At 35.5% G+C, this 14,294-nt stretch overlaps 1 protein-coding gene across 1 annotated transcript in view; it reads right to left on the bottom strand.

Annotated features, from left to right (window-relative positions):
- The window catches only part of LOC150108900 (chromatin remodeling protein domino-like), a 731,915-nt gene that overhangs the window by 492,529 nt on the left and 225,092 nt on the right, over window positions 1-14,294 (bottom strand). The window contains exon 14 of the mRNA XM_090410792.1: window positions 936-1,113. Within this exon, the coding sequence (XP_090266918.1) occupies window positions 936-1,113 (178 nt within the window). The remainder of the gene's footprint in view (window positions 1-935; window positions 1,114-14,294) is intronic.

Raw genomic sequence — 14,294 nt, 5'->3', positions numbered from 1 at the left:
CCCTTAATGCATAGCATTATACATGTCTGTGAGGAGATGTGCTTTGCATTATGGGAGATACTATGGGAATTGAGAACTTATACCACCTTTACAATGAGCTGCCCAAGTCCTGAAAGTACTTCAGGTGCAAACTTTGTTTGCTAACACTGGGATAATGGATAAAACCCAATATATAAATAGAAATAAAAGATCTGATAATGTTGGAGTCTTGAGGTAACAGACTGATGTGGAGGAAAATTGTAGAGAGGAAGTTAGTAATGATGCAAATTTTCCATGTAGAGCTATCATATCCTGTACACCGAATGAGGGTATACATCAGTAATTTGATGATGATGATATGAGTAAAAATTTATTTTATTTGTTAATTTATATTTGTATATAATTTATTTATTTATTATTATTTTATTTCAATTGTTTTTTTCCTTTATTTTTTCATACAATTTTGTTATCACTATGGCAAGGGTAAATAATTAACAAAGCATTTAGATTTAATCTTACTTTTGCGTAGTGTCATGTGCAGTATGTGTTCCTGATAATGTCCTTGATACAGAGGTTGAAAGATCGAGTGCTATTTTCCTAATTAAAAGTAAAGTAATTACTCCAACATGTATATTTTTGTCTCCATAAATTCTTCACAATGAATACTCAGCATCGTGTAATCTTAAAAGAAAGCTGCTTAGGTAAGCTTTATACTGCTCGGGTAAGTTTTCTTTCTTTCTTTTTTTAATGTATCACTATGACAAAAATTCATACCATTGATATATTTCAAACTGAAGACGGGAGCATAGCATTAAGATGTTTGCTACTTGACCGACTGGCCTGACATGGGGAATGGGAGGGACAACATTTCAAAAAGAAAATATTTTTAGTAATGCAAAATCGTGAATTCATTTATTTATTTTTATTTTTTTGCCTCTAATAAAATTATTCTTTACCTTTTTCACAGGCTAGGTGAGCTAGAAGGGCAATAGTCTGAATTGTTTTTCCAAGTCCCATTTCATCAGCCAAAATTCCATTCAGCTTTCTATCATGCATTGCAACTAACCAGTCAACCCCAATATGCTGATATTCTCTCAGATGGTGTTTAAGTAAAAATGGTACTTTTGTGCAAACCTAAATTTAAAAAAAAAAAATTTAATAATTGTCTAAATCAACAATGACAATGGTTATATTGTTAACATTTACATATACAGACAATGATACTATGCTTAAAAGTACTTCCAAATTTTTGCATATTATAACATTATATTACATTAGTTTTGATTTAAAACATTAGTTTTAAATCAATAATGCAGATGTCTGTATCAAAGATAATTCCTTTGATATACAAGGGTGAATATTTACTCTAATATATAAACAAGAATACCTAAGTTTTAAAAACATTGAAAACAAGAAAAAAATATGAAAAATTTTACTGAAAATTTCGTAATATTAAATTTTATTTATCTAAACATGGCACGACAGAAAATTCTTATTTATTTATTTTTTATGTACTCGGGTTTTTCCATATCAGATATAAAATAAACAACCATATAGCAATCATTAAAATGTTTTTTATGCGATGCTTTTGAATATTGAGTTTCATAAACATTTTAAGATTAATGTGGTGCTTATGGATCAAAGTTATATAACTGAGAGAAGATCTCTATGTAACCTTTAAAGGAATGCAGAGAACCGACCAGGGCTTCTGACCTAATGTCCAATCCTCACCTTCTCGTCGAGCATCCTGTAAGGTATCTGGATACTGAACGAACACTGAAGACGAGGATGGGCTGGCAATCTGGCAATATGGGTTTTAGCGAACCAAACTGTACTCTAAATGGCTTTCATGCTGGTTGGAGCATCGCCTGGTTAAACAAGGCCTCCATTATTTTTGCCAGGGAACAAGGACAAACAGCAAAAAATCAGCTACTGGAACTAATCCTGAAACACATCTAAACTCAACATCACCAGAGTTCAAGATCAGAACTATCAACATAAGAAGCCTGAATGGCAAAGAAATGGAACTAGCTGAAGAATTGGATAAGTACAAGATTAACATAATAAGGGTGACTGAAACAAAAAATACAAAAACTGATGAGATCTTTCTAAGCAATAAATACAAGATGTTATCTTCAGGCAATAACAATCAGGAAAAATAAGAAGCAGCTATAATATTCAACACTAAATACGAGGCTAATCTTCTTGAATGGCAGGCAGTCTCAAGTAGAGTGATGTAGGCAAATATCAGAATGGAGAACTGGACAATGAAATTTATTTGTGCTTATGGTCCCACAGAAGGTTCTACTAAGGTAGAAGTGGAGGAATTTTTTGAGGCTTTAGAGAAAGCACCTGACACAATGAAAAAATAGAAAAACTGGTGAGATCTTCCTAAGCAATAAATACAAAATGTTATCTTCAGGCAATAACAATTAGGAAAAATAAGATGCAGCTATAATATTCAACACTAAATACGAGACTAATCTTCTTGAATGGCAGGCAGTCTCAAGTAGAGTGATGTAGGCAAATATCAGAATGGGGAACTGGACAATGAAACTTATTTGTGCCTATGGTCCCACAGAAGGTAGAAGTGGAGGAATTTTTTGAAGCTTTAGAGAAAGCACCTGACACAATGAAAAAGTAGTCCTTGTTGAAGATTGAAATAGCAGAGTAGGAAATGATTGTCAGACATACAGAAATATTTTGGGAAAATTTAGAGAAAAGTTCGAAGCTAATAATATTGGCAAATACCTGCTGGATTTCTGCTCAGGACATGAGACTGGTTATTACTAACACAATGTTCCAATATAAAAATGTGCCAAAATTCACATGGAGGGAAGAAGCAAGCAATAAGAGAGGTCTCATTGACTATGTGTTATTGTTGATAGTGATGTTTCGCACTGGTGCAGGACACAATGAGTACAGAGGATTTGAAATTTAAAGTGATCACATTTAATTTTGAGCAGGATAAATTTGAATTTCATATTGAAAAGAAGAATATGTAAGAAAGTTTTAAAGTGAATAAAAGTTGAGCATCATTCACGTGTGAACTGTGAACTGTAGACTAAAATACACAAACATTATTCAAAAAAAAAAAAAAGAGTTTGAGGATAGTAACCAAACCTTGGAGATTCGATGAAAAGCTCTGAAGAAAACATTGACTGATTCAGCCAGAGAGGCATGTGGTGACGTCTGCAAAGATGAAAAAATCAGAACTCCACGGTGGACACAGGAAGTATAAGACGCAGTGAAGGAAAAGAAGAAAGCATATCAAAAAATTTCCTGACAAATAAGTCAGCTTGTGCTCTTAGAGAATACAGAGACAAATGCAAGAAAGCTAAACACTCTGTAAAACTAGATAAATAAAAGTCATGGGAAGACTTTGGTAAGACCATAGAAAATAAAATCAAGAAGGTAGCAAAATATTCTGGAGGCTATTGAAAAAGCTCAGAAATGGAGGAAAGAGTGCTGTAAAAGGAATTAGAGATGATAAAGGTGACATGAAAACTTGAGAAAAAGATGTCCTTGTTGTATGCAGCAAGTACTTCGAAAAATTGCTAAATGAAACAATCAGTGACAGCGCAGTGGTAAAAAAAAAATAAATAAATAAATAAAAACACTAACCAGGCATTGCAATCAGAAATACATAGTACCTATATATATATATATATATATATATATATATATATATATATATATATATAATCATAACTCTTGGCATCTTGTACCTTGACCAGATCTACAAATTTGAATACATATCCATACTTGAAGTATAAAAAAGCATCAAAAGCCTGAAATGAGGAAATGTAGTGGGACTAGTGATATTCATCCAGAAATACTCTAGTATGGAGGTATAAAAGTCTTGCAATGGCTGCACTGCATAGTTCAGAAGGACTGGACAGTGAACGAATTCCAGATAATGAGCAGAGCTCTCATAGTACCGATATATAAAATGGGAGGGAAAAAAACTGAATACGAGAATTACAGAGTATTTCCCTACTGAGTTCCTGGTAAGTGTTCTGCAAGTATATTTCATAAACAGTTAAGAAGAATTTTGGAAGGAAGTTTGAAGACCAAGTTGGATTCAAGCCAAATAGAGGCTGTCAGGATCACATTTTCACTTTGTGTCATCAAATAGCTGAGAAATCGTGTGATTATAACAAAGAAATGCTACAGTTATATGGTGTCAGGGCATTATATCAAGCTTAGTCTTTATTTCAGTTGCAAGTCAGCAGTTAGAACTGAAGGATGTACAGGAACATGGTTTGATGTTAAATCTGGTGTCAGACAACTATGTATATAATCCACTCTGTTATTCATTATCCATATGGATCACATTATGAAGCAAAGTGGTGTTAAACCTGATATCAAAATTGGAGATGTTAATCTCAGCTCCTTACTTTATGCAGATGATGTTATACTTCTAAATAAATCCAGTACAAGTCTGCACACTATAAGACTCCAGAATTTTACATGGCTATATATTATTATTATTATTAAGAGAGACCTCCAGGTAGTCAGACTCATACTACACATACTAGCTATCATATTTATTATTGAATTCATTCACACTGCTTGCACTCACAACATCCAATATCCAATAGCAATCCATTCCAATCACTCACCACCCTCTGAGAGAAAAATCTAGCCTTCACACCCTTCTTGTGGGCCTTCATTCTCAGCTTCCAAGGATGCACTCTGGTCCTTTCTCCACCCTCCATAAATTGAAATTCTGTATGACCCTTGCAAAAATTTGTAAGTCTCAATCATATCATCCCTCTTTCTCCTGTTTGCTAGTGTCTGCAGTCTACAAATTCTCTCTCTCTTCATAATCAGTATTCCACAATCCTGATATCATTGTTAACACTCTTTTTTGCACTCTCTTCAATATATCAGAATCACAACGGAAATCAGACCTGCACAGAATAGTCCAAGTGAGGTCTTATCAAGTCCTTGTAGATAGGCAAAATAACATCCTTATCTTTACATGTGGATGTTCGTTTCAGCATTGCAATTATCTTTTAATTTGTATTTGTAATCTTTGCCACATGGTCCCTACAATTCAACTTCATATCTACTAACACTCCAATATCCCTAGCCTCATCGGTTTCTTCTAGCCTAATTCCACCAATATAATACGACATTGGATATCTAATCATGCTGAAGTGAATGACTTTACATTTAATGACATTGAACTGACACCCATTTTCCCATGCCCACAATTCCAGCCTATTCAAATCATGCTGCAAAGACTGCATATCAGCAGTATTCCTGATTACCCTACCTATCTTTGCATCATCAGCAAATAACTATGTTGCTTGTCAAATCTTTCCCAGTATAAATATACAGATTGAATAACAGTGGACCAAGCACTGATCCTTGTGGTACACCACATGTATTTTTTTTTTTTTAAATCTTTGTACTGGTTATGGGCAGTACTACCCTTACATCATGTCCAGACATCTCATCCAGACTCGATATACGCCTAAGCCTTTACGAGTGTTTTACCCTATGCCTATTCTAGTTATCATTGTAGTCATTCTTTGGTGACAACGTCATGCCACCAGTGTGCCTTCTAGGGCCCTCAAGGAAAGAACTTTTATATCCTTCTGTGTTAGCCGCTGTTTTAAGTCTATAACTATCTGCGCTCCACACACATGTAAAGAGATGGTGGAGCTGGTAAAACCTTGGAGGTGCCCCCATGCTCCTCCCGTATCATACTAACTAGATCTTGGTTATTCTTATAATAGTTATTCTTAAACCTTGCAGACTCAGATCCCCCCGTATACCACTTTTTGATACCTTGCAGACTCAGATCCCCCGTATACCACTTTTTGATATCTATCAGTCAGCCATCCTCTTATCCATGCTAATATTGTATAACCCAAACCCATTTTCTCCAATTTATGCAGCAGTCTGGCATGCTGTATTCTTTCAATAGCCTTACCAAAATCCAAAAGTATCATGGTGTATCTATTCCCCTTGTCTAGTTCAATAGTAACATTGTTGTAGAATGTGAGCAAGTTGTTAAAACATGACCTTTCCTTAGTAAACCCATGTTGTTCATTGCAAAGAAGAGATTCACTGTCAACATATTTCTGAATGCGGGCCCTAACAAATTTTTCCAAAATCTTCACCACTAGAATTGGTCAATAGTTGGATAATCAGTCTTTGTACCACTTTTGTGCAATGGAATTACCATACATTCCCTCCATTCCCGTGGAATCTTCCCTGTTCTGAGACTCATATTAAACATCCTGGTCAAAGGAATGGCCAGGTCAGCTGAACACTCTTTTAGCACATGTGCTGATATTCAATCAGTCCCTATTGCTGAATTCTTATTCAATTTGTGCAACAGCTATAATATCTCGTCTTCATACACCTGAGTTTCTTCATGGATGAAGAGGTAGCAGTGAACTCAGTGTCGCGTACACCAGGTTGATAGGTTTTAACAAAATGGGCACTCCTTGGTTAAGCAACCTCTTCTGCATCTGTAACCCTCAAGCATTTAGAAGAGTTATGCTTTCATATTCATTCTTTCTTTTACTTGCAGCATATCGATAGAATTCTTGTGAGTTCTCTTTACCACAACCAGTTTCTTTTCATACTCATACTTTGCTTTCCATACAACATTTGTGACTATTCTAACCTGCTGCTTATAATTTTCACAACGCACATCATCCTTATGCACACTATATTCCTTCCACATCGTCCTTTTCTTACGAATCTCTTGCTTAATAAGATTACACATCCATTTGACTCCTACTCTATGTATTCTTCGAACTCTTGGGACAACATTCTGATATATCATCATTTAAGTATTGTTTAAATGCTTCCCATGCACTGTCAATATTCTTTCCATCCAGCAACCGATCCCATTCCAAAGAACAAAATATACTCCTCAGTTGGTCATAATTTCCTGCTTTGTAGTTCAGAATGTAACCTTTTCTGTATGGAGCATTCATAAACTTAGTCACTTCAAAAGTGAGTACAGCATGATCACTGTCATCAACTAGAGGCAGTCTTTAAATGAAACGCCTCTGACACATAATCAAATCTAACACTCTTTGACCTCGAGTTCCTTCTATCACATGCTGCTTGAGGAAGCTGTCCCGCAACAGCTCAATAAACGCATTTTCATTCTTCTCATGAGATTATACTGCTACCCAATCAATATTTGGATAATTAAAGTCTCCCATTATGATTAATCTTTTCGCGCTCATCTTTTCTATTTGGTGATGCATTTCTTCAGCACCATCAACCGATCCATCAGGTCTGTAACAACACCCCACTATGTAATCTGTCTTTTTAGATTTCACCTCACACCAGATGGCTTCAAACTCACTGCCACATGAAATATTGTTAATAGTATTACTACATTCGACACTCAATACCAGATAGTAGGTCTGAATCTGATAGCCAGGTCTCACTAATTCCTACAATCTGAGGTCGCAATATATTGACTAAGGCAACAAACTCGACCTTTGTTCCTGATACTCCTAGCATTCGTGTATAGACATAATAATCTACTGTAAACTGTACACTGCTACTACTATTTCTTGCTATTACTTGTTATTTATAAACCTTGCTTATTTATAAAACCTGATTGGTTACTGAGCCTTTGAAATACTGTTATTCTAATTAGTAGTACGTGCTTCCTCTCTCTTAACCTTTCTTGCTTATACAATTGTATACTAGTTTATCTACCTTTTGCACTACGAGTCTTATGCCTATGGATACTAGAAATTTTATTTTTTATTCAGACTGCACCACTAATATCTTTTAATTGGCATAAAACTCAGTAATACGACCAGTTGAGTTCTCTCTCTCTTTCTCTAACACAAATTCCTTCAGTAAAACTTTACATAAACAGTTGTGGTCTATTTGCACTTAACTATCTCACTTGGTTTCCTGCTCACAAGTCCGATATTTTTTTAGGAACAGTGCACTGCAAAATAAACAATCAGGCAGCACTCTATTGACATATAATTAAAACACATTTATTTACATTTAAAATAAAGTACATTAAATTAGGGAAAGGAAGTTACTCTTCTCTCTCTAGCTATCCTTTTGGTATAAAGAAATAAAGTTTCTCATTTCAATATTAAATGACTAAACAATATATTTACTCTGTTACTGCTCTGTTTAAGAAAATCAAATTGTCGAGAGTAATTTACTCATAGAGAGAGATCAGCTAACTATGGCAAGTTATCTTACAATTTATATTCCAGTTATAAACAATTCAGAGGACTCTAGAGATTAGCTAGCTATTGCAAGTTATCTTACAATTTATATTCCAGTTAACAACAAATCAGAGGACTCTCTTATAGGTATTTCTTATTTCTATTTCTTATCAGTCCATCTATGACATATCTCCTAGATTACAAAAAGAATGTACATTAAAGGTTTGAACACACTTACGGAGGCTCTTTGTCACTCTTCCAAAAGTCCTGCATCAAAGTCACTATGGTTCTTCTTTAATCTTAGGTCTTGCTTCAGGGGGCTTTTCGTCAGATTATTGGCGGTCCTGGACTGCAATCTTCCCGGTACTCAAAAGCTCAGGCTTTTCAGCATACAGGCTTGAAGATCGTTCTGCAGCTTTCACTTCGGTTGACTTTCCTCAATAAATAGGACATCTGACTGGCAGTTGGCATCAGCTGTTCTCCCAATTTTTTTTCTCTGGCGTGGGTTCGCCGTTAAAATCTGTTTCTCTGGGTCAGTCTGTTTCTGGTTGTCCACCGTCTGCCTTTGGCTCTCTTCGGTAACAGCGCTTTACCTCTCCTGCTTCGGTAATTGGATCTTGGCTCTGCTCTCTTGGCAGTTGGATCTCGCTTCCCCCTCTATCAGCAACTGGACCTCGCCTCTTCTTAACTGCCTCTGGTTCTCTGCTGGAAACCGCCCCTAATGTTTATTTTCGCCTTATCGGGACCTCGCACCAAGGGTTGTAAACCCTCGAAGAAATCAGCAGTTCTCCTTGATCCTTTTGTTAAGGCCAGCGCATTCTTTTTTCTCCTACGTGCACTTTTTTTCCTTTGTCTTGTCAGGCAGCAGAAACTTCTCTGAAAGTAGCAGACCTCTTTGATACTAGCTTTGAAGGTGTTCATGCGCAGAGCTTACAAACAACTTTCTCGGACACTTAATTGTAAACAACTTTCTTGTGCTCTTACACATAGCTATTATACAAAGTTCCGATGGCAAAGCATTGCCTTTGTTTTTGACATTCCAGAAACTTTAGTTAAAACGATAAATACAATCAATTCCCATAGGGTTATTTACATTAATAAAACACATAGAGACAAAAAAGTTATTTTTATAACAGTTCTCATGAGACTTGACCTCTGTAAAAATCAATGTAAAGTGCTTTGGTATTTTTAAGCTACATCGAGTTTTACACTACCTGCATTTTATTTTGTATACTCTTGTTTGCAGTCTGCATGACACAGTTGGACAACTTGCAGATCTCTATTCTGCTCTAATGCCTTACACATGTAGACATCTTTGCACACATATGATGGATCCAAACCAGACAAACACACACCTGAAATTGTTCTCACCTCATCAACATTTCCATGACAAAGCCCATTCCCATCATTAACACAGTTATATACCATTGTCGCTCTTACACTCACATTCACACCATTCCTCCCTTTAGAATTTAGTTTCCCTAACTCTCTGTGTTAGGTCTCATACCAGTTATTAGTTTTTTCAAACAACTGATACCAAACGTATTCAGTAGGCCATCCCTCTTATAGAAATCCAATCTTCCCTCAAACTCACTCCACACATCCAAAGACTCACATCCATTACTTTTACACAGCCTACGCATCTAATCGTTTGCCATCATAGCCCTTCTTTTTAATTCATTTTTATTATAGCGAGGTAAAATACTAACGATTTTCACTTTCTCACTCGCTTCTTCCAGCAACCCTTTCATATCCTCTCTCATACTGAACTTATCGCCAGTTAAATCGTTTGTACCTACTACAACTACAATTTCGTTTACTTTTCTTTTCTGTTTATGAATTACTTGAGTTATATTTTTAATTTTCCCTCCAGGAAAACTCTATGTTATAACTCTCTCTCTATAGCATGTTTTATTATAGAGTCACCATACCAAATAACTTCTTTCTTTTTACTAACAACGTCACTTACCTGATTTTTGTTATTTCCTGACTTAGCTGTTTCCTTGCTTTGTTGTTTCTTATTTTCCTGTTTATTTTTCTTTCTCCCTATGCTCATTTAAATGTCTCTCAAATTTTTGCAATTCCAGCATTGTCTCTGATGATGCTCTGCTTCAACTTTGCTATTTTGGTGGTTAATTCATTTTTGTTAACCTCCTCCATGTGCACAATAACCTCGTTGGAAGGACTAACTTTCTTGCCTGTGGTGCTTTTTTTAGCATTACCTTTCTTGCCCTTTTTTGGCACCATTTTAAACGTATACTAAATATTAAAATATCTAAATAGTTTAAAATATCTTAATAAAAATATATGATAAATACTAAATACACTATAAAACACTAAAATCTACACTAGTATACTACAAAACACTAATTTTCTAAGAGAAAACACAATAAAAACAGACAAAAATCACCAACTTTACAGGAGCACTAAATTTGCAGACCAACCACTATGTATCCTCGAACCAAAATCAATAATCATAACTCTAGGCATCTTGTACCTTGCCCAGATCCGTTTTATATTCCTATGATTTCTTAGCTGTCTTAAAGTGAAATCTGGTCCTTGTAGTCCTAATCAGCTTGAGCCCAGCTTTTTCTGCCTCGAGTTTCCCAATTTACACAATTTTTCTTACCCTCTTCTGAAGTATGCTTGCATAAATCTTATGTGGAGCACTCAGAGGGCAGTTACTCTAATTCTACATTCAGTTTCATTTCTGAGAACTGGTTCTAGGAGAGTGGTATTCAAATCACTGAGCATTCAATTTACAGACCATGCCATCTGAATTATTATGTAGTGCAAACACAGCCAGAAGAAGCAACTGACAACCACATGCAGATAGGATTAATTCTCATAATTAGAGAATTAAATAGGTTTTCAAAGAACTCTTGGTTGTGACAAATTTAATGAGTCAAAACACAGATACTGATATTGAACTTATATGCACATACAAAGCCTGGAATGTAAGTTAAAAGACTGAATGTAAATTTTCAAGTCACAGTTGGTCCACACATTCCTTATTCCAAACAAAATTAAGACAAGAGAGAGCACTCAATATTCCCACAACAGACAGGCTAGGCCTGGGTTAACATAGATGGTGCTGAATGTGGTCTTTAATCTCTTTGTTCTGAAGGATTCTTAGATTATTTTGTTTCTATTTAACCTTAACTAGGGCTTCTGAGCATGATCCCATTCACCTGATTTCTGAGCAAGGTCAATACTCTGGACTCCAGAGTAAGCACAAACCGATACGAGAATTTTTTTTGCAAAAAGTAATTCCAAAAAAGCAAATGGGTATTAGAAAAATAATTAAAAATGTAAGAGAACTCAGCATGCCCAATTGACGATGGAATGGTTTTCACAACATAGGGATGATGGGATGGACTTCTCGGATAGCATGTTGATGAAAGAGGCAAAATCATTCCAATAAGAACTTAAATTAAAACATGAGTAGGATTTGTGAAGACTCGGCGTTTTGAGACATGATGAGTCAAAAGCAAAGTCTAGACTAAATGTTGAGTCTAAGTGTAAAAATTAAAAAATTTCTTTTCAGAAAGTAATTTTATCACATTCGATAAAAAAAAAAATAATTAATGAAAATTTAACTTGCACTTTTTTATTTAATTATACATTATTTTAATAGACCAAATTCATTTTTATTGCACTCGAATCTGGACAATGAGACTTATTTGTGCCTATGGTCCCACAGAAGGTTCTACTAAGGTAGAAGTGGAGGAATTTTTTGAGGCTTTAGAAAAAGCAACTGACACAATGAAAAAGGAAAAGTTGGTCCTTGTTGGGGATCTAAATAGCAGAGTAGGAAATGATTGTGAGACATACAAAAATATTTTGGGAAAATTTGGAGAAAAGAGCAAAGCTAATAATAATGGCAAATATCTGTTGGATTTCTGCTCAGGACATGGACTGGTTATTACTAACACCATGTTCCAACATAAAAATGTGCACAAATTCACATGGAGAGAAGAGGCTAGGAATAAGAAAAGTCTCATTGACTATGTTATTGTTGATAATGATGTTTTCTCCCTGGTGCAGGACACCAGAGCGTAAAGAGGATTTGAAATTGGAAGTGATCACTATTTAGTCTTGAGCAGGATAAAATTGAATTTCATATTGAAAAGAATAACATGTAAGAAAGTTTTAAAGCGAATAAAAGTTGAGCAGCTCTCAGATGTGAACTGTAGACTAAAATACAGAAATATTATTGAAAAGAAAATGAAAGTGTTTGAGAACAGGAATCAAACCTTGGAGATTCAGTGGCAAACTCTGAAGGAAACATTGATTGATTCTGCCAGAGAGGCATGTGGTGAGGTTGTGTGCAAGGATAAAAAAATCAGAACTCCCTGGTGGACACAGGAAGTTAAAGAGGCAGTGAAGGAAAAGAAGAAAGCATATCAAAAGTTCCTGGCAAATAAGTCAGCTTTTACTCTTACAGAATACAGAGACAAATGTAAGAAAGCTAAACAGTATGTAAAACTAGCTAAACAAAAGTCATGGGAGGACTTTGGCAAGAATATAGAAAATAAATATCAAAAAGGTGGCAAAATATTCTGGAGGTTGTTGAAGAAGCTTAGGAATGGAGGAAAGAGTGCTGTAAAAGGAATTAGAGATGATAAAGGTGAAATGAAAACAGGAGAAAAAGATATCCTTGAAGTATGGAGTAATTACTTTGAAAAACTGCTAAATGAAACAAGCAGTGATGACAGCACAGTGATAAAAAACACTGACCAGGCATGCAGTCAGGAATACATATCCATACTTGAAGTAGAAAAAGCCATCAAAGGCTTGAAATGTGGAAAGGCAGCAGGAGTAGATGATATTCAACCAGAAATGCTGAAGTATGGTGGTATAAGAGTCTTACAGTGGCTGCACTGCATAGTTCAGAAAGCCTGGACAGAGGGACGAATTCCCGATGATTGGAGTAGAGCTCTCATAGTAACCATATATAAAAAGAGAAATAAAACTGAATGTGAGAATTACAGAGGTATTTCCCTACTACTGAGTGTTCCTGGCAAGATCTATGCAAGTATACTTGAGAAATGGTTGAGAAGAATTGTGGAAGAAAAGCTTGGTGAAGAACAAGCTGGATTCAGGCCAAATAGAGGCTGTCAAGATCAGATCTTCACTTTACGACAAATAGTCGAGAAAGCATGGGAATATAACAAAGATCTGTATTTAAGTTTTGTCGATTTGGAAAAGGCATATGACAAGGTGCCAAGAGAGAAGCTATTCAATACGCTGCAGTTATATGGTGTCGATGGGGCATTATATCAAGCAATACTTAGTCTTTATTTGAGATGTGAGTCAGCAGTTAGAATTGAAGGAAGTACAGGAAGATGGTTTAATGTTAAATCTGGTGTGAGACAAGGATGTACATTATCCCCTCTGTTATTCATTATCTATATGGATCACATTATGAAGGAATGTGGTATTAAACCTGATATCAAAATTGGAGATGTTAATGTCAGCTCTTTGCTTTATGCGGATGATGTTATACTTCTAAATAAATCCGCTACAAGTCTGCAAGATTCTCTGACTAAATTGAATAGCTGTTGTAATAGATATGGTATGAAGGTCAGTAATAAAAAGACAAAGACAATGAAAACAGTCAGAATCATTGAAAATGTCAACTGTGTTGTGAATGGAGAACCTGTGGAACAAGTAAAACATTTCAGCTACTTAGGCACAATTTTTACTGAAGATGGTAAACTAAATATAGAAATAGACAACAGAATCAGCAAAGCTGGTATCGTGGGAAGTCAATTGAATAAATGCATATGGAATAAGAAAGAAATTAGTCGGAACACTAAATTAGCTGTATACAAGACAGTGTTCAAACCAATTTTAACTTATGGATCTGAGAGCTGGGTCAGAAGTAAAACACTTGACCAAAGACTAGAGACCGCAGATATGAGAGTCCTGAGAAAGATTAGAGGCGTGAACAGATGGCATCAATGGCAATATCATATTAAAAATGAGGATATTAGGAAAGAACTTGACATTGTCAGCATCCAGGAATGCGTTAGCAGAGCTAATCTCAGATGGTATGGTCACTTAAATAGAATGGGAGAGGAAAGATCAGCAAAACAAGTGTTCTCTGCCAGGTTGGCAGGAAAACGA

The sequence above is a fragment of the Typopeltis vanoorti genome, chromosome 2, assembly GCF_054136105.1.
Source record: "Typopeltis vanoorti isolate ZY-2024b chromosome 2, IOZ_Tvanoo_1.0, whole genome shotgun sequence".
NCBI classification, from domain to species: domain Eukaryota; kingdom Metazoa; phylum Arthropoda; class Arachnida; order Uropygi; family Thelyphonidae; genus Typopeltis; species Typopeltis vanoorti.
The sequence above is the reverse complement of the archived record's forward strand: the minus strand, read 5'-3'. Positions and strand labels throughout refer to the sequence as shown.